Raw genomic sequence first — 22,412 nt, 5'->3', positions numbered from 1 at the left:
GTAATATTTTTAAATTATTCATATAAGTACCATTGTCTAATTGGCCAAATTATTTATAATATATGGAAATGTTTCAAAGTGCAATAATAGTATAGGCAATCCTCATTTAGTGTTGGTTTCATTTAGTGACCATTTGCAATTACAATATAACAATGGTGTTATGTACACAGTCCCCTTGCTGAACTGTGTATATAACACCATGAGATATTCTGTGCATTTTATTCTTAATGGTTTGATGAAGAAAAAATAACATTACAACCAATTCTCACGTATATAACCTTCACAGGTCTGTAAAGCAAAGGAAACCTTAAACAATATAATAAACACAGGAGATTCAGGCAGTTCAAATGAGTATAAAGATTTAATGCAAGCTTAAGCTTTCTATAAAAATCTGACCAACTAATGGGTCAAAGGAAATGAGCGGGAGATAAGAAAGTCATTCAAGATGAGCTGGACTTAGATTTCTTGGGGGCACACAGGGACTTGTGACTTATGATGCGTTTGACCCCTCCCTTGGGCTCAGCCTGGTCACCTTCTACAGGAAATAATGTAAATCAAGTATATAGGAAAAGCTACTTAAAATATATTTAAAAATAAATCAAGGAAGTCAGGATTGGTTAATGCATTTCTCTTAACATAATAGAAGCAGGAAAATGGGGGAAAACAGGGGGGAAACCTATGGAATACGGAGTAGAAAAATTGTACTAATTGTGGTAACGTTGTATCTTTACAAAATATCCTAGTTGTTATATCAGATTTTGCACAACTATTAAAAGTATTTTTTCAGCAGCATTATGAAGCCTGTAACTCACATATTGGGTTTTTTTTATCTACAGAAGTAAAGAATCATACTTATGATAACTTTCTGAGTCTTTTTTCCCCTTAATTCCCCTTTTCAGCTGTATCCTGTGGTATTCCAGAATCTCCTGGAAATGGTTCAGTTTGGGGTAATGAATTTATTTTGGGCAGCAGAGTGATATATGAATGTAACGAAGGCTTCAAGCTAGAACCTAGTCAACAAGCAACAGCAGTGTGTCAAGAAGATGGATTGTGGAGTAATAAAGGAAGACCACCTGTCTGTAAACGTAAGTATTGATTTTTTAAAAAAAATAAAAACAGTACAGTGTTGTAGAGTAAGTTTTAGTTTATGTTTCTGACTGTTCACTATAATATTTTAGCCTATTCTAATGACTTCCTCTAAAGCAGCATAGGGTCACTGAATCAGTCGGATGGGTGGCATAAAAATGTAATAAATAAATAAAACTAAATAAATTTCTATATCTTGTTTAGTACTCTTTATTCCCGAGTTAGTAGAAAATTAGTTAGATAATACATTTCTCATGCCATGATGGTCTCCCTTCAGATAATCTTACTTCAGTGATAATCAGTGAATATTAACCCACTGAAATTGAAAACATAAATTTGATATATCACAACTACCCTATTTCATTTTTTTTAAAAAAAATTGAGATTGCAGTTATGATGTTCTTCTCTCCTGTTTACTTGCTTACATTGATCTACTTCATATCCAACTGTACTTTGGAACTTTTGCCTTCTGAATTTCCTACATATTGGGAATCCTATTAATTTGCTTTGGAAGTATACTTTGGAAGTGCAATCCTTAAACATCTGATTTGGCATCCTGGTAGGATGAACAAGTGCCCACTGATACTTCCCCCTTTGCATTCTGCTTAGATAGATTACAGTGACAAAGCTGATACCCTCAACCTTTCTTCCTGCAGTGTTTCTGAAATCCTGATACAGCAGAGGAATCACATTGACATAGTCTCTTTTTTCGTGCAGGCTTAAATGCTGCTGATTTTATTGGAGGAAGTTGGAAGATTGATATAATAACTATTTTTTATGCAATCCTGAAAACAAACTTATTCCCTGATGTTGTCATCAGATATTTCTATCCTGCATATTGTGTAAAACACTTTTATCCTTATTTTGTCTTTTAGCAAGGCAAACCTTGCCAATTTCAGCTGATGATAAAATTGCATCCCTTTCTTGTTTTTCTGTAGAAACAGATCATTATCAATCAAACTGTGTACTGTACGCGGAGCAAAGAGTGGATATCAGCAAATATATTATAACATCATCTAAATATTCCTTACACCAGAAAAAAATATTTCAAAGATTACCTAATGAACATCTATGTAGAAACCTAACTCCTGTTCTACACGTCTATGCCACATCAACTCAGTTTTTAATATGCTGTTATTGTTTACCATTCTATAAATTTCTTGAAACTGAGTTGTTTTTTGTAGGAAGAATATATATATGTATTCTTCCTACATATATACACACACACACCACACACATACACACACACACACACACACACACACATATATATATATATACCTTGTTTCCCCGAAAATAAGACATCCCCTGATAATAAGCCCAATTGGGCTTTTGAGCACATGCGCTAAAATAAACCTCCCCCCAAAAATAAGCCCTCCCCGAAAATATTTAAATGCAGAGCTGGAAATCAGGTAAGATGGCAAGAGGAACCCCATCGTGCTCCACATACCCCAAAATACTGACCTCCCCAAAAATAAGGCCAAGCACTTATTTTGGGGTTCAAAAAAATATAAAGGTCTTATTTTCGGGGAAACATGGTATGTGTGTGTGTGTGTGTGTGTGTGTGTGTGTGTGTGTGTGTGTGTCTTTAACCAGGTTCTACCTACGTAAACCAAGATATTATGCAGCCCTAGTTCAGTGAAATCACAATTCACTAGTTTCTGGGCTTTTTTTTCTTTTTCTGGCAGTGTGATTTCACTGAACTAGGGCTGCATAATATCTTGGTTTACGTAGGTAGAACCTGGCTAAAGAGACATACACATAAAACCTACGAAAAAGAAAGAAAAACATATATACATACATACATATATATACATACACACACACACACACACACACACATATATGTTTATGTAAGTGTTCACGGGTATATATGTGTGTACAGTTAATATCTCATGTTTCTTCCCATGTAATTGTAAATATCCTTAAAAGGGTAGTAGCGACGTTTCGACAAAATCACATTCGTCATCTTCTGGCTGAAGTTCTCGGTTTGGTGCTTAAGGGCAAACTGTGTGATCGTAACTGACGTTTTTCTATGAAAAGAGGCAAAGGTGTATTCTGATTGGTCAACAGTGTTGTATTCTGATTGGCTGATGACATAGCTGTATTTTGATTGGGTGGAAGCGCTGTTGCTTGGTTGTGAGTTAATGGATAAATTATGCTGGAAATGGTGGCAACACAGGCATTATGATGAATCTTTGATCTATGGTTTATATTTTGTGTTAAGATTCGTCTGTCTATGAGAGCAGGTTTCCAAATAGTAGGCAGACGGGAAGTGTCATCACGTTTATTCATACAATATGGTCTTTTCTCTATTTCAATGGCCTCTCTGATTATTTTGCCATTGAGATATTCTATTTTTGCAACTGTTTGTATACAGTATATATATATATATATATATATATATATATATATATATATATATACATACATACATACATACTGTATACATATACATGCACACACACATGCGTGCGTGTATAGATGTATACATATAAATATATGTACACACACACGTATGTATGTATGTAGGTAGGTAGGTATGTATGTATATATGTATAGGCTTCCAAAAGTTTGGATACAGATTTGTAGCAAAGTAATTCTATTTATATTTATTTCTATTCCAAAAGGGAAATTAGTTATTGTTTATGATAGGTTTCTACTTTCTAAGTATATTAATTTTCAGAAAACATAGCAGTAAAATGACACGTGGTTTGGTTTTTTTTTTGTTTTTTTTTGCCTGGAAGAAACAGAAAAATTATTTTTTCAGGGGCCTCCAGTGTGAAAAAATGGAGAGAAAGAGACAGGTTCCTAATAATGAACCATTAATGAAAAATCACTTTTATAATACATTGTGACTTTTATTCGATAAAAATATGGGCACAATTTGGGATCTACATGAGACATGCAGCATTGCAGCAAGAAGGAATGCAACAGAAAATAGCCTTTGTTACATGTTATTACACCATAATACTGGAGGATTTAATATAATTTATTAAGTCATAAAATTACATCATCAGTTCTGACAAGATAGCAAAGCAAATTTCTAGCGAAACCCCTAGAAATTATAGAATGATAGATATTTCCAAGTTTTTTAAAAAATCAGGATTGAATCCAGTTTTGACCATGTATATGAATATAAAAAGCAATCTCATGATATGATGTGTAATCATGATGAAAATACTATATGCTTGGTGCACTGTACATGAACATAGACATCAGTTCATAAGAATGTCAGCAGAAATAAATCAGCATAGAAAAAGGACAGGGTTTTTTCTCTTTCTTCATGTAGATGAATTTGACATTCCTGAATCAGATCTCATGTGTAAAAATAATGTCAGTGATGTCTGTGATGTACAAAAGGAAGGCTGATAGATATCTAAGTAATTTGCTCTAAATATGGCATCTATGCAACAGTTTGTATTTTAATTCAAGAATCTAAGTAGTTCTGATAAATCAGAAGAATATTAAAAGATAACAATGCACAAAGAACTTTCTAGTACCTATGAACAGTGCTTTATATTAATAATTATGCTTTAGTCTTTTTATTCTTCCCATATTTTTAATTTATCTACCATGCAAAGAGAGAAGATCACACTAATAGTATAGTATAGTTTATTGAATAGTCCGAAGGCCTTTTCAAACAAAACAGAAAAGAAAAAGGGAAAAAGATAAAACAGTTACAAAAATAGCAATCTAAAAATATATGATAGATGACATTAAAATTTTACAATATCAAATTTCAATAGCTACGTTGCCAAGACTAGATAATCCAAATAGGATAGCTCCTCTCTAACTGAGCTCATCTTCCTTACAATTGATAAAATGTTTTTTGATATAACTGGCTCGTATTGCTGTCATTCTTTTAAGGTATCGAGTGATTGCTCTTACCAGGGGAGGAGAGTCAGCCCTCAACAGAAATGCTAATTTTTGGCTTATATTCCAGTGGGGAAATTTATTTATAATTGGGGACAGATATTGTTTTCTTACTTCTTGATAGAGACTACATTCGAATATTATATGCGCCGTGTCCTCCACGACGTTTACCCCACATATGCATATTCTTTTGTCATACGGGATTTTCCGATAGCGGCCGAATCTAACGTTGGTATCTAGAAGTTCGAATCTAAACTTAACAAATAACTGTCTCTCCACTGATGGCATTTCTAAATGTAAATACTTTTCCAGAGTGAAAGTTGTTTTAACTGCTGTCAGCAGTTTAAGGGAATGATTAGTTGAAAGGGTTGCCATGTCCATTTGCCCATGTATATCTTTAATCCGTTGTTTAACTTGGTTCAGTGTGTCACACAACGGGAACCCTACGCCATATCGGTTCAATATTTCTGACAGCCGGGTTAGCCAGGAATACCTTTGAGGATTTGAAATCTGCTGTTCCTCTAGACATATTTTAGGGAGTCTGCTGGCATCCATCTGGGTCATTTTTAGCCAGTAGGCTACCGCCCTAGTGATTGTATAGGTGTACAGTGAGAAATGTCCCAATTCAGCTCTGACGGCTGCAGCTGAAGTGGAATTGTTTACCCCAAGCATCCTCCTTAACAAATTATTTTGAGTTCTCTCTAATATGGGGGCCTCTGTAAGACCCCAAATTTCAGCACCATAGAGCATGATCGGAACAAGTTTAGCCTGAAAGACTTTACGAAGAGGTAAAATGGAGGTTGGTTGGATTCGTTTACTTAATTTGGATACAAGGCTTGCTCCTGCTCTGACCTTTTGAGAAAGGTATTGATGGTGCGGAGTCCAACCTCCTGCACTGGAAAAAACAATTCCAAGATAAATATATTGGGTAACTTGCTCAATTTTTGTGTTATTAATCTGCCAGTTGTGCTTTTTATTCTTATTGCCAAAGACTAAAACTTTTGATTTAGCTACATTTATAGTCAAGTGGTTTGCAGTACAGTAACGTGTGAGCTTGTCAAGAAGTCTCTTCATTCCTATTTGGGTTCTAGAAAACAACACTAAGTCATCGGCATACATTAATACTTTAATAAATCTAGAGCCTATTTGGGGGCTGTGCGTCAGAAGATCATCCAGCTGCGCTGGGATATCATTTATATAAAGGTTAAAAAGAGTAGGGCCCAGCAGGCAGCCTTGCCTCACTCCTCTAGTTGTCGGTATGCTGTTTGTTGAGGCCCCATTTGCTGCATATCTGACTCTAATTGCCGTATTAGTATAGAGAATCCTGATCAACAAAATAAGTCTGGGGTCCATCCCCATAACTTGTAGTTTCCTCCACAAGTGGTTCCTATCTATAGAATCAAAAGCATCAGTAAGGTCAATAAAGGCGGTATACAGCTTTTTCCCCTGGGTCTTGTATTTATTAATTAAGTGGGAAAGGACAAAACAATTGTCTATGGTAGACCTACCTGATCTAAAACCTGCCTGCTCATTTGCCAGAATTTCCTTATCCAAGCACCAGTCCTCTATTTTATTTAGGAGATGTTTTGTATACATTTTTGAAATTATATTAAGAAGACTGATGGGTCGGTAGTTGGATGGGGCAGCTCTGTCACCTTTCTTAAAAATTGGAAAAACTATAGCTAACCTCCACCCTTCAGGGATTATCCCTACTTTATCGATATAAGTAAACAGTGCTACCAGCACCGGTACCCAAAAGTCAATGTTGGACCTAAAGAGTTCAGGAGGCAACAAGTCCTCTCCAGGGGCCTTCCCGGCCTTTAAGGATTGAATTATATGCTTAACTTCAGTAGGGGTAACTGGTGTCCATTCCGGACATTTCCTTAATTCTTGCTGGAGGATATCCAATTGCAAGACATTTGTTGTATTGTTACCATCAAATAAAGCAAGATAGTGCTTCTCCCATTTTACTGATGATATATCAGTGTCCATAAATGGGGAACGTTGTTTTAATATACCGGCTATCTTATGCCAAAAGATCATAGGGAATTGGGATTTCGCTGCCATTTCTACCTCTTTCCACATCCTGGTGTTATAGCTACTTTTCTTGTTTTTCAGTAGGGATTTGTATGCTCTCCTGAGTTGAACCATATTTGAATAATCACCATCCTGTCTGGATCGGTTAACTTTCTTAACTGCGGCTCTTAGATTTGACCTCAAGTTATGGCAATCATCATCAAACCACTTTCTAGAGATCCCATCTACTTTTCTATCGTTCTGGATCATTAAGTTCCTAAGAGTAGAAGTTAGCTCTGTATAAGCTGGCATTGGGGTGTTGTCTCCGGGCTTAGATTGGGAGATTTCCCTTGCTAGGTGTCTGGCTTCGTCTGAGCCCAAATAAGTGGTGACAGATTTGACATCAAGTCTGTGCCAATATAACCTTTTATAGTTATAAACCCGGGCGTTTGCTAAGGTGTCAATTTCCTCTCTTGAATGAGGCCTAACTTCTGAAGAGAGTGAAACCAGAGCCGTGATGGGAAAGTGGTCACTTTCCTCTCTAAATATAGCTCTTTCTTCTGAAAAATGGTGTACTAAACTAGAGGAAGTGCAGATATAATCGATAGAGGTTGAGGTTTTGTTGGACGAGAAAGTATAGGGATATATATACCCATCACTCGAGCCACTAAGTACTTGCATATCATTCATAAACAGCAGGGAAATTAACCTCTGGGCATATTTATTGGTCCTCTTGTCCATTGAGGACCAAGTGAACTCATTATAAAAGTAACCAGTTGGTACCAGGCCTCGGTTAGCATAGCTCTTCATTGAGGGACCTAGTCTTGCATTAGTATCTCCAGCTAATATAATTTTTGCTTGGGGAAAGTGTCCCTTTAAGGTAGCTAATACTGAATCTAATTCATCCCACAAATCCCTTCCTAGAAGGTGGAATGAAAATGGAGCGATATATACATTAATTAAGATTAAGTCCATCCCCCTGAACGTACATCTAATAGGCAGAATATATTGGAATTGAGGATCTAAAGAAATTTCTTCATCCTTCCATCCCGTATCCCTTTTGACCAACGTGGTTAAGCCCCCAATTGCCCTCCCTCTTAAATTGACTTTGCCTGCCGGTTTATGCCATGAGGCAAAACCCGGTAAGCTGATCTGTGGATCATTAGTAGTCAGCCAGGTTTCTTGAAGGAGGATGAGATGATGTGTTGAAATCAATTTTATAAAATCCATCCGGTTTGCAATGCCTTTCCAGCCCGCTATATTCCAGGAAAGGAGGGAAAGGCTTGGGATATAAGATACCCTAGTTGTTGGCCATTTGTTGTCTAGTCAGTCACCCCGAGGCACTACTCCTTGTGTCTCTTCCTCCACCCTTCTGGTGGAGGGGTCCAGAATTACTACCAGCGCCTTCTCTGGAGTGCCAAAGGAGTCAAAAGTGGCCTCTGTTTGTTGCGGAAGTGCCTCCTCCATTCTTAAGGAAGATGAGACAGGTGAGGCCAGTTGCACTGTTGCGGGAGGGTGAACTTCTGCCGCTACGTTCATGGTCTTTGTTTCTTTGAAAAGACTTTTGCCTTCCCTTCTATCCCGCTGGACGGACTTAACGACTTTAGGCCTTGTCTGCACATGCTTTCCCCGTTCTTCTGACTTGGATAGCCTTCTCGTTGAACTACAGGCTTCTGCTAGCGAAGATCTTAATAAATCAAATTCAATTAACATCGACCTTTGCTCCTTTGGAGACAAGGAGACAAATTCGCTGATTATAACATCCTCTGGTTTGTCGGTGCTTGCCTTCATATGTGGGACCTCCCTGATCTGGCCTGCCTCCATAGTTTCTCCGGATTCTGGAGGAAAGACCCTGGAGGTAGCAGAGTGGTTCCTAGGTACCATTTTTGATGTTTGGTTAAGTCCTTGTAAAAGCGGTTTAATAGGCCCACTCGAGAAGACTCTTGTAGGAATGACTTCAAATCTGAGCAGGGATCCTTTTCTTTTCATTACAGCGTTCGGTATAGTATTGCTGTCAAAATGCAGTATTAGTCGAACACAATTGCTATGCTGGGGAAGTTTTTCATATCTGAGTAGATCTATTAATAAAGGATCAGATTTCAATAGCTGTGCAAGTGAGAGGGTTATCCTTTCCTTTGAAGTCCATCGTCCTCTATTGCATGGGATTTTCCTTATCCTTAAAGCGATTTGTTTCTTTAACAACCTTCTTCCTTGATGAGGGTTAGCATCAGTATTTGCAATGCTTTGTTGTTTGGGTTGAGATATTACACCCTCCCACTCTCTCCGCACGTCAGGACGGTGTGCAATCTCACCCTCCTTAGCTGCAGAGTGAGGGCCATTTAAGAATTGGAAGATCCTCTCGATGTCTCTTTTGATCGATGTCAGTAATTCATATATTGAATCTACTGTGTGCGCAGTTAACATACTCTGAGTACAGACCATCTCTCTGAGGTCTGAATATGTCGGAACTTCTTTTAAGCAGCTAGAAGTAGGAGAGGGGATAGAGCTTGAAAAATCACCCATTCTAGCAGGCGAGTTTGGATCTGAAATCCGGGAAGAAAACTCCCCTTCTGTATCTCCCTCTCCCAATGATACAGTCGACAGAGACAAAGTTCGAAGTTCAGATTGGGGTTCTGGATTACACCTCTCCATAAAGTCATCCAATTTAAGCTGTTTAAGAGGCTTGGAGTAATTAAGTTCTGTCATAGATTTTGGGGAGAGAGAGCAAGCTCTCTGCCTCTTACTTTTCTTTCCCATTCTGGAAATGGGAATTAAATATAATTAATTTATATTTATAATTTATAATTTAATTTAAATAAATTAAATATCGCAATAATTTATCCTCCCTCGGCAATTGTAGTTAAGGTAGGCCTTAATGATGGTCTCAGAGGTAAAAACCAATCTCCTTTCCAAACAACGGCTTGTCTTTTACTCCTACTTCTTTGCTATCATCTATTTTCAGAAATGTTTAAATTGTTTAAATTATTTCACAGGGCAATATGTGGGGGAAGGAGACTAAAAAGCTGATAAGGTTTCATTAAAGGCAGGCCTACCGGGAGCGTCTGCAGCCAGATCCTTACTGTACTCGTTCCTAAAACAAACAGCTCAAAATCCCCTCCAAAGTTAGGGCCTCCAGTGAAGTTTGTTAACAAGTCCGGTAATCCGAATTTCAGGCCTTGCAAGGAGGAGTCACAGGAGTAGCTTAGGCCAGGAATGCAGGTTGTAGTGTTGTTAAAATATGTCTAAAACAAACAGTAGCCACACTATATGTGCTTTGTACGAGTCCGGTATAGATTAAAAATAGATTAAAAGTGAGTTAAAAATATAAAAATACTTTAAAACGTTAAAAAGAAAAACCTAATTTGCTTTTGGGAGAGCTCCTTACAGCCGTTCTCTCCAGGCAAGTCAGCAGAGCCGTATTCTTTGTAACCAGTATGCAAATCTTTTAACCATTTTCTCATCACACTAATAATGTTGGGCTAGTCACATTTCCCAGATAAGCACATCTTACATAGTCATCGTGAAGATAAAAATATAGAAGAACCATTTTTTTTCCCATTCTGAGCTAGAAAAGTGGGATAACTATAAAAATTTAAAAATAGACCTATAAGCACTGTAAGATGATTCCTTGTCCAAAAATGTACAATTACTTCAGTATAGTAAAAGGGGAAAGGGAATATTCTGCATAAGGATATTGCAGTACTCTTCATTTTTGGCATGAGATAGGATGAGGTGATACTTTATAAGTATAATTTGACTGACATTTCTTCAGCCAAAATACTCCTGGATTATTCTTGAAGGCTCTGCATCCTTAATAAGCTTTTTGGTCAATGATTGAAAATGAAAACCTCCCAGAAAAAAAAAAAAACCCAGTGGACCTGGAAAACTCAAATACCTGACTTGAAGACTTTTTCCCATTTCTGCTCCTGGAGTCGTTAGAAAAGATTTATTTATTTATTTATTTTTGTTTCCAAAAGAGAAGATGATAGGCCACTTGGTTTTATTTATTTGATGGCTACACTGTCATAATTAAAATAAAACCTCAGTAGTTCATATATATCAATAGAAATACAGTAAAACATCCACAGTAAAATAAAAGAAGAGCAATTTATCAAAAACAGCCACACAGTAATTAATCAGTGAAATGGTGTCAGTTCATCTCCCAGCAAAGGTTCTTCAAAATCCATTTTCATTTCAATCTTTCCTTCCCCGCCCCCCTTATGCTACTTTATTACATTCACAATTTTCATAGGCACTTTGTTCTCTCTGTCTCTGAATGCTCTTCTGTTCATCAGCTTCTGTGCCATCATTATGCTTTGTTTATCTCCATATTTACAGATATATGAACCATAATCCCACTTTTCTTTAATGTAAAAATGAAATAGTAATGATGTGTGCCCCATTCTATCAGAAAGATAAGGTTTGATATTCAAATTGGTACAAAGAACTGAATAGATTATATTTAAAAAAATGTTTTAAAGGAATTGCCGTGCAGTTTAAAATTTCATGAGATAAATGCATTGTTAAAAATTGCACCTGCATTACTCATTAGGCAGGAATTTATTCTTTTCTATAGTCTCCACTGAATATAGACTAAATTTGGCCATGATACTAAACATACTACAATATGCATCAAAGAATAATACCGCTTCATCACAGCATGTTTTAAATTTTAAAACGAGCAATTATTTCTAAAAAAAAAAAAAACATTTCAAGAATTGTGAATATCTACAATTTCCTATGTCTAAACTTAAAAGCAGTTTCCCCATTAGTATTTTTTTTTAAAGAAACATGATGGGCACTATAACATGCAGCTGAATAATGTTTATAGCATGCTCAATTTCACAAGAAAAAATTACTGGCATCCAGGTAATGATTCCTCTTCTGAGAAATAATTTAAAAAACAACAACAGCCCTATAATGCAGGACTTTTCTTCTTTCACAGCTGTGATTTGCACCAGCATTGAAAGTCGGCTTTCAGAACACGTCATCTGGAGGCTGATTTCTGGGTCAGTGAATGAGTTTGGAGCACAAATCATGTTGAGCTGCAGCCCTGGTTATTGTTTAGAGGGGCAGAGACTCATAATGTGTACAAGTAATGGAACTTGGAGTGATACTAATGAGAGACCAATGTGTAAGGGTAAGAAATCTTTATTCATATATTGTTCAGTTCTGTTTAAAGATAATTATCGCCAATAACTCAGATTCTAATATTTTGTAAAATCTTGCTGTAGATAGATGATAGGTAGGTAGATGGGTGGGTGGGTGGGTGGGTGGGTGGATAGACAGACAGACAGACAGACAGACAGACAGACAGACAGACAGACAGACAGACAGACAGACAGATAGATAGATAGATAGATAATCACATTGTTCAGTAACCTCTAATGATGAAATACATCTCCCGGTATCAGTACATGTAAATTAAAAACCCTATTGAGAACCCCATTTGTACATATTTATATTTATCAACTCCTAGCACTTTTAGTGGAAAAAGTATCAGTTTCCAGCTTCTGTCTGTTGTAAGGAGGACAAATGATGATCAATTTTAGTTCATTAAACTAACAGGGGGAAAGAAAAACAAATTTTGGATGTTCATATCAGGACTTTAATTCTCAAGCAGAGTCTCTCAATTTTTACGTTTAGCGCAAGCTGCACTAATTTTTTTGTTAAATCAAACCACACAAATTTCATAAATACATATATGATTTTATAAATGGCTTTTAAAATAAATGGTTAAAATGGCTTTTAAAATAAATGGTTAATAAATGGTTAATAAATAAATTTTGCTATGTTGAATATTGTGATAATGCTCTTTAATTCACTTTCTTCTTTCTAATGCCAATAAAAAATGGGAAACTTCAAAGTGTTCCAAAGTTGTTTTTTGTTTGTTTGCTTAAGATTTCCAAATGCATCCAAGTCTGGTCCCAATTTTTAATTTATGAGCTTCTTGTTGCTGTCATGCTGCAATTACTTTATTTTACCTTTTCAGTTATTTCTTGTGGAAGTCTTCGATCTCCACCAAATGGAAATAAGATTGGGACTATGACAATTTATGGAGCCACAGCAATCTTTACCTGTAACACTGGATATACACTTGTTGGGTCTCATGTGAGAGAATGCTTAGCAAATGGACTTTGGAGTGGAACGGAAACACAGTGTCTTGGTAAATATTTATAAAGAGTTGGATTATAGCATTTGAAAAATGTAACATCTTGGCTGAAGGATGTTTTTCCATATTTAATCTTTTTTTAGGAAGTGATATTTCCATTAAAATTTGGGATTTATCACCATGTGGACTTTTTGTTTTGTTTTTAGTCATTCAGTTTAAGGCAATGAGCTCCTTAAGAAAAATATCAGATATTTCTCAAAAATTTTCAAATAATTCATAAATAGCAAGGTCCTTGGCCACAATACAATTGATGACCAAATAATATTGATTAAACTTCATGGCTTCAACACCAGCAGTTAGTGAATTTTATGATCAAGGCATTTTGCAAAAATAATTTTAGAAGTACAATAAATATTAAGGGCCCCAGAATATACAGAAGTATTTATTTACCAATATAGAGGCTTCCCAACTCAGATGACTATGTAGGGATTACTTTAACAAGAAAAAATGATTTAAAAGGAAACAGAACATAAGCACCCAGGATATACATTCTAAACAATACAACAATTTATAGGGCTACAAGTCTGCCCCAAGGCCTCAGAAAAGAATTTTCCATGACTTTCTGACTATCATCAAGGTGGAAGCCATATGAATTTGGGCATGGAGGGGAGGAGAACAAGATGATACTGTTCCTAAGGGCAGGTGCTGTGACAGAGAAGGCAAGTTTCCTTAGTCCAAATAAATAAGAGATCTGAAGCATGCCCACTTTCTCAATCTCTTGCAGAAACAATTAGAGACCTGCAGTGTAGCCTGACTCTGTTTCCTCCCATCCAGACGTGCATAGCCTCCAGACACTGGGTCAAGGTAGAGAGCCACCTTGGAGAAGCTGTGCATAAAAAGTTACAGAAAGAAAAGCAGACATGAGACTGGGAAGCAGAGAAAGTGTGAGACAAATCTCAGGCTGGTTCCACCTTAATTCAGTGGACCATATATTGATGATTATTGAACCTAAACCAACTGTTAAGCTCATTCTGCAGATCCATAGTGTTAAACAAACAAAAAACAAAAAAATTGGGACATTGAGTCCTAAGTCCTACCATAAGGATATTATGATTGATAGTGCTGAAAGCTGGTAAGAGATTCAAGAGCTGTAGGATGGATGCACCATTCCCATCCTGTCTCCAGCAAAACTCATTGACAAGTGTGACTAATGCTGTCTTCATAGTGTTTCCTGGCCTGAAACCAGATGAAAAGAGATCTACATATCTGTTCTTCCAGTATTCTCTGGATATGTTGTTCAACCAGCTTCTCAACAATCTTCCTCCAAAAGTGAAGTTTGGAGACTAGACAGAAATTAGTCCAGTGATGGCTTCTTAAACCTGCCATTTTCAGCTACTTGGGGTTATCTGTCTCTATTTTATAATCCCAAAGCATCTATAGCCAATTTTCTGTTTTCCATGACTAACACTACTGCTCCTCAAGACTGAAGATGAATTCATTATGCCACTGTGAAAGAAAATGTATCTATTACCTACTGTGATCTCAAATACTGGAAAAAGTATATATATAAAAAATTAACCTATTGATTTGTCATCTGATGATATAGATTTTTGAAGAAAGAGTTTCAACAGATAATCATGAAATATAGGCTTATTGCAAGATCAAGTTAGGATTAAAAATATTGATTGCATTATTAAAAGATAAAATCCAGTGGTATAACTCTCTAGTTCAATTTGGGTTCATTCCTAAAAGAAATTTAGCAAATCCAATTATGAAGCCATAATGCTACTTGTTCTAAATATAGTCTGCTAAATTGGAGGTTATGTAAAAGCCTGAAATTCTGCTGCTAATAAATGGAGGAGGTTTGTGTGTTTATCTGGTGCCATGCATCTATCTGCAATGCTGTATAATTCTCCGCTTTCATTGAAGCTTGAAGGAAGGCCTGAAATACAATAAAACTTCACTAGCTTTGAACCTCACTGCGTAGAAAATATATTTTCCAAGCCAATTATTATTGGAAATAGAATTTGGAAGTAAATTAATTTCCCTAATTAATCAGTTCTATTCACTTGCAAAGCAAAACAGCTTCAATGGATCAGTTATGATTATTTTTTTAAAAAAAAGGACATCAAGCAAAGATGTTAATTCTTAATTTATCTGGATTTATTATGGATGAATTAGCAGTTTCTATCAAAGGGTACTACACAAAATAAACAAGGCACAGAGAAAATTGTCTCTGGTTATTTTAATCATTGAAGCTGGCATCTTCTAAAATCTGTACATTATAATATCATAGTCATTGAAATTCACCAACAAAATTCTTTAATGTAAGAATGTCAGTTTAAATGTTCATTTCCAATTTGAACTTCATAAATCAGTGACTTGTCATTGTGATAGGCATATTATAACTAAATGGCTGATTTTTTAAATTCTGCCCTTTTAAAAAATACTAATGTACTATGAAAAATTAATGATAGTCGTCACAATTTAATTCAAGCATGTGAATCACAAAATAGCTGCATAGATTTCATAGCTAAATCTCTTTCTCTCAATACTGGACCAATAGAATTCATTTGTAAGTATCATGTGAAAAATGAAAAAAACAGTGATTTATTTTTATCTATTATGTTATGCAAACATACTAATTATAGTTAATAAAATAGTTCCTTCCTCTTTTTTTAAAATTCCCCCAATGTTTTATCAGTGTGGATTAGTGATGAGGGGGAATTGGAATAAGGGATTGCTGTGCCTGTTACAATATCAATTAATCCAGAACTCCAAAAAGTAATTCAGATAAAGAAAATCTTATAAATCACCTCATTTTAGTTTTAAATTTCTGCTCTCTTTTTCCTACATTCTAAGATTGGCTGCATTATTCAGTTCCCCATCGTGCTAACTTTCTATATTTTCTTTGAAGCTCAACAGTCTTCACTCAAAAGAATAATAAATTTCAATTAGCAGATTCATTTTTATATTATAGTAAAATCATGTATGATGTTTATGATGTGTGAAAGGCAATGTATTTTTTCAGATCTCTGGAAAAGAGAATTTCAATAGTATATGATTTTGGTTAAAGTATAATGTCATATATAATAACTGATGACCTTAAGCTTGAATAAGCGGATAGTTTTTTATGTTCCCTGAAAGCATTATTTATATGTAGACTTAGGGTTGCCAGGTGTCCACTATTTGAGCAGACAGTCCACTTTTTTCACATTATGTTCACTATTTTTTTTTCCACAAAATAGTGGACATTTTTTTTATTCAAAAGCTTTATGATGAAATGGCACATAATCTAAAGCTGTACAGTCTAAGAGAATAAGGATAGGAGAATCACGTTTTGTCTTTTTTTTCATAAGTTAGAATGAGACAAAGATCGAATGCTCATTGCAATAATCACATTTTACACAACAGCGCAAAAAATGCATTAAAGCAGTTATCTTTTGATATCGAAAATGTAGTGCTGAAGGTTTTTGCCGAATTTTCGAATTCTGCGAAGAAACAAGAAGAGTTGACATCAGTTTTTGAGTTTTGCGAGTCAGAATTCCATGAAATTTTGCGCCATGTTCCAACATGTTGGTTAAGTTTGTTTAAAGCGGTTGAAAGACTTCTTTTAAACTGGATACCTCTAAAATCGTATTTTATTTCTCTTGGATCTGATGAGTGCCATAAGGTTATCTGGAACCTTATTTCGGATCAGGAAAATGAACTCGCAAAGGATGATGAACCAACAATTTCAGAATTGTATTTATATTTCACGCACTTCTTCATGTCAATAATGCAACCCTACTGAAGCTGGAAAGCAAGAAAATTCTTGCATGTGATCTTCACATTATCATGTGTAAACTGCGTGATTCTTTGCAAAAAAAATACGATGAGCAGTTTTTTGGAATGAAAGTTTTATTTGCCTTACATAAAAAACATTTGCCTGAGAATGCCGTGCAAAAGTTCAAGAAAGAAGCCATCAACATGTATCAAAGAGCCATTGCGTACCTAGAAAAGTGGTATAATTTCACCATAATTCAGTATATGAGACGCTAAGTTGTTTCAATCTAATTGATCGCAATAATCCTCCAACTTTAGAAGAAATGACGAACATCTGGTTATTATCACCATGGTGAGAAGAACTTCCACCCAACACTCTCTTCGATGAAATTTCTGCCTTAGAAGAAGTTTATGTTCATCTGCAGGGCGATTCATCCCTTGATAAGTGGACGTACTTTTTCAAGAAAGAGCCAGCTCCAAGTTTACTGAAACTGTTCCAGTATTGTGCATCAATTCCGGTATCAAATGCAAACGTTGAACGAATTTTCAGCGTCATGGGAAATTTGTGGACTGACGAACGTAACCGACTGCTTGTACCATCAGTTCGAAGTAAACTTTGTATATTTTTTAATATTTCTCAATGTTGTACTGAAATTAAAGAATTATTCCTTAAACACAAAGAATTGATCAAAGCTGCGCAGTCAAATAAAAAATACACACAACAGCAAAGTAAAATGTAATTTAATATTTTACATATTATTATCATATATTTGATGTTTTGAATTTTAAGTAAAGTTTTGAAGTGATTATTTTAATACATGTTAAAATGTTTGTAAGAAAATATATAATTTAATTGTTTTTTTTTTTTTTACTACTTAACACCCCCCCCCCCCGCTTGTCCGCTATTTTTTGGAAGCAGACCTGGCAACCCTATGTAGACTGCTTGAAATACTTAAGGTATAATTTGGCTTGATTAAAATTTACATATCCTTTGCTGTATTGGCTTTGTTTCTTGAATCCCTAGACTATTTAGATATTTAATCCCATCAATTTCAAACTGAGAGGAAATTAGTGAATCTATCAAATGCTATGATGTGTAACTGAAATGAATCAATTTGCTAATGGATACTGTATGCTTCCTAACTTTTCTTTTTCAGATCAAAATATATTTTGAGTTATCTTAATCCTGAATGAAGATTTAAATCTAGTATAGAAATACTAGATTTAAAACAATTTAAATGTCTTGTGCCTTGTTTCCATAAAGCTATATGTTGGGAGGCATATGATTATTAATTTCCATACAGGTTTATTTTTTATTTTTTCAAATTGGTCCCTTTCCAAATAACATAGATTAGTGACTAATGGGTTGTGGAACAATAGTAAAACAGGAAAATCCAAATTAAAGTCCATCTCCAGCCTTGGAAGCTCACCTAATATCTTTGGATCAATCAATCTTTCTCAGGTAAACCATTCTGATAGAAAATTAAAGGAAAAGTGTTATTTATACCTCCTTGAGTTTCTTAAGGTATACATAGGTATTCGAAGTGGATTTTACAAATTTCCTTGGTACTAAACAAGATTAGTCTTAACTATCTATATAAAGTTACCAAACCTTTTTTTTTTTTTGGTGACAAATGCATATTGATAAAGGAAAAACATTGTAAATGAAGAACTAAATAACTCATCACCAACGTTTTGTAGATTTATTGCACAGTGAAGAGGACAAGACTGCCTTTTTGCTTAATACTGTTATCAATTTCTGTGTGACTTTTACATCTGTGTCTCAGCATGTGTGCAAATTTATTTCTTCTTTTTTATTTCCTTCTTATTTTAGCTGGACACTGTGGTTCTCCGGATCCAATTGTAAACGGTCACATTAGTGGTGATGGTTTCAGTTACCGTGATACTGTGGTCTACCAATGCAATCCTGGTTTTCGACTTGTTGGCACATCTGTTCGGATATGCTTACAAGATCACAAGTGGTCTGGGCAAACTCCGGTTTGTGTCCGTAAGTGATACTTTTCATCTGATATGTCCTAAGCACATAGCTAGGTCACAATGATAAGATATAATCCTTTGCACAGGAATGAGGGTCACACATGCAAGAGGAAGCATTGATACGATTATACTACATGGGTGCAATAATATTCATTGATAGCTGCTGCTTCTGGTTCATAGGCCTAGCATAGAATTGTTTTCATCTCTCATAACAAGACTATGCCATGAAAACTCAGTCCCCACGCTGTTCTGCAAGCAATTCCGTAATGCATGATTTAGCTACTAAGGTATTTGACATAGGTCAAAATATAATAAAGAAAGTCAAGCAGCCCTGATACTCTATTATATTAATTTCAAATAAAAAAGCCAATTCAAATCTTAAATTGCATTTTCCCATCTTTAATATCCCTGTCACTCCTTCCTTAGACTATATAGGAATAATAGGATATACAGGTAATCCTCAATTTATAAAGGTCTGTTTGAAATTAATTTAGCGACTGTTTGAAGTTATTTACAACCTGCAGTCACATGACAGCAATTTATGTTTTTTTGCTGGAAGCTGACATTTACTTCCAGTTTTTGGCAATAAATGCCCATTGCAGACAATGGCTTACAATCATTGTGTTCACTTTATGACCATTGTGTTCATTTAACAATCACCCCAAAAAAGTCATAATCACATGATGACAATGCACTTAATGACCAGCACGATTTATGACTGTAATTCTGACTCAATGATGGTTGTAAGTGTAGGACTACCTGTAACAACTCAAGACAGAGAAAGAGAGAAGACTTTTAACTTTTCCATATTGTTATTCACAGTGTCTAAAAGAATTATATTACAGGGTGATAAGTCTGAATGATAGATACATTTGACAGAATATAATTCATATTTAATATGTAGCTGTTAAAGTAGCATACTTTAAGAATTTGATATTTACTTCTCATCGTGAAAACACATAATCATCTGATTTGAAAGTTATTAGTTTATTCAAAGTATTTAATTGAGCTGCATAGATTTGGCATGTTGATATGAGGTATATACATCAGGAATTCTATATTTATAATAATTATATTAATATTCAATAGAAGTATGGATATGATTTTATATGAATGATCACTGTAATTATCATGGGCCACAATCTCAATTTCTATGTCACTCAGTCATGAATCTTGATAGCTCACATAACATACAGCTATTGTTAAAGAATCCCTTCTTTTATGAGCAGTGAAAGAACTACAGAATAAAAAATCATGGATTTTTTTCCCCTGACTTTCCAATACAACAGTTGCAGAGTGTTGATCTGTCAAGAGGTTGGCAATGTGTGACAATAGTAATGATGATGTGGTAAGACTAGACACAAAGTCTAAGACCTTTTGTTTCTAAAAGGCATCACAAAAACAGCATCTGTCAAGAGTAATGAGGGGTGTAAACAGGACTTGACTGAGTAGAATATGCATTTGCGGAAAAGGACAGTAATCTAAGCACAACTGTCTTCACTATTGCAATTTTTACTGACAAACTTAATTTTATATTATAACACCATTTCACATATAATCTTTTCTGGCAATTTTTCAAATTATAGGATTACTAGTGAAGAACATGTCAGATAGCAAAATCCTTACCGTGTTATTAGCCCAATGCAGATTATTCAGGACAATGATTTTTCAATAGGTATCAGTTTTAATAGCTAAGATTGAAATAAACATATGCAAAGCAATATGCCTCCAAGTATCAGATTGACGTTATAAAAAAATAAATGAAGGAAAAAGGCAGGGGTGGGGGGAATCAATGATGATTATTATACTTCTCGACTGACAAATGAGAATGCTGGCCTAGCAACACAGTGTGATCTGGCAAGGCATTATTTATGTTTCCATTTTATCAATTTGATCAATGACTAAAATGCAATAAACAGTACTTCTATTTATTACATATAAAAAATACTAACCAAAATTATATCAAATTGTATTAGCCTAGCAGGAAATTAGATACCATGGGCACATTAAATTGTGCCCATGGTGTCTTCCTGCGTATTCCTTCGATCTAACCTCGGGGATTGTGAAATCCTCTGGAATACCTTCCAGGGATTAAGAGTTTGCAACTGAGACTGGAAGCCTCCTATGGATTTTTTGAGTAAAAATGAAAAATCTTGTGATTTATGGTTTTGATGATTAGAATAGCATAGACCACTTAGAGAGGACTATAAAACACTGTAAAGCTGTATATAAGTCTAAGTGCTGTTGTTATTGTAGAAAGATGCAATATGATGTAACTTTAGAGAAAGAGGTTAAAATATACCTGTATTCACAAACTGCTGTGAAGAATATTGGAACCACCTCTTTATATCTTTTCTTCTTTCTTTTCTATTTTTCTTCTTATTATTATTTCTTTTTCTTACTTTATATTACTTTGTACTAGTTTTTAATCTCCTTGTATAAAAGTTTTAATAAAAAATATGAACAAAAAAAGGGTGCAGTGGAAAGAGAAAACTTGTTGCACAAGTAGAAAAGTCAGTTTGCATGACTTTGGTTGAAGCCAACAATTATTAATCATTTACAAATATTTTTCAAAAATGAAAAAATACCATAGCTGCAACCCAGTGCTTTGTATTGAAATGAGCTCTTTCACCCACCAAAAAAAAGGACAAAAAATAAACTGAAAGAGCAAGGAATTTCCTATAGGGATAGAAGGGATCTTTGAGAAATAAACTCATCAGTTTATCTTCTAGATGTCTATACTCTTTTGTCTTATGCTGTAGCAGTTAATTTTGAAATTTCCCTGTAACAATATGTCTTGAGATGGATCACAACATATTCCCAAAATATCAAATATGCTCATAGTTTTCATATGTTGCTAACTTAATCTCTCCATTCACTCATAACTTCTGGTTTATAACATGACAGCATAGAATTTATCCTGAAGACAAGTCCCTGTCTTCGATTTACAACATATTCTGAACTTTCAACAGCAATCACATGTGGTCATCCAGGAAACCCTTTGCATGGTGTGACCAATGGCAGTGAGTTCAACTTGAACGATGTTGTCAACTTCACCTGCAATACAGGATATTTACTTCAGGGTGCCCCCCGAGCACAGTGCAGAAGCAATGGACAGTGGAGCAGCTCTTTACCTACTTGCCAAGGTAAGTCAGTTACAATAGGATTAGTGTATTACTCTACCCTATTAGTGTATTACTTTATGAAATTATGAAATACTTCATGAAAATTTTCCCCTTATATTTTGCACATATTGGCAACTCTGTCACAATGAGACCTAGTGTCTACTGAAATCTTTAAATGGTAGACTCATAATCTACTATGCAAACTACACAGTCATCTGAGAATAAAAATCCATTGTATTGATTATCTTACTCATATTAGTATCGTATTTTTTGGTAATATCGGATTAGTATCGGATTTTTTTAAAAAATCCAAAATTCAAAAAAGAACCAAGTTTTTGTTTCAAAATATATTCTTAAAAATCATTTTAAGAATATTGTAAACCCATATTCTTCTTCCATGTAAAGATTGGCTCCCAATATCTTAAAACACAGAT

The 22,412-nt window shown here is 35.1% G+C and overlaps 1 protein-coding gene across 2 annotated transcripts in view; it reads left to right on the top strand.

The window, feature by feature from the left end:
* Nucleotides 1–22,412, top strand: part of CSMD1 (CUB and Sushi multiple domains 1) — a 1,102,994-nt gene that overhangs the window by 1,035,683 nt on the left and 44,899 nt on the right. For both annotated transcript variants that reach the window (XM_034436753.3, XM_034436752.3), the window contains exons 50-54: nucleotides 900–1,085; nucleotides 11,924–12,118; nucleotides 12,971–13,144; nucleotides 18,690–18,863; nucleotides 21,826–21,999. In XM_034436753.3, the coding sequence (XP_034292644.2) occupies nucleotides 900–1,085; nucleotides 11,924–12,118; nucleotides 12,971–13,144; nucleotides 18,690–18,863; nucleotides 21,826–21,999 (903 nt within the window). The remainder of the gene's footprint in view (nucleotides 1–899; nucleotides 1,086–11,923; nucleotides 12,119–12,970; nucleotides 13,145–18,689; nucleotides 18,864–21,825; nucleotides 22,000–22,412) is intronic.

This window comes from Pantherophis guttatus, chromosome 1 (assembly GCF_059756535.1).
Source record: "Pantherophis guttatus breed Tessera chromosome 1, ASM5975653v1, whole genome shotgun sequence".
Taxonomy (NCBI): Eukaryota; Metazoa; Chordata; class Lepidosauria; order Squamata; family Colubridae; genus Pantherophis; species Pantherophis guttatus.
Note: the sequence above shows the minus strand (reverse complement) of the source record. Positions and strands in the feature narration are given on the sequence as shown.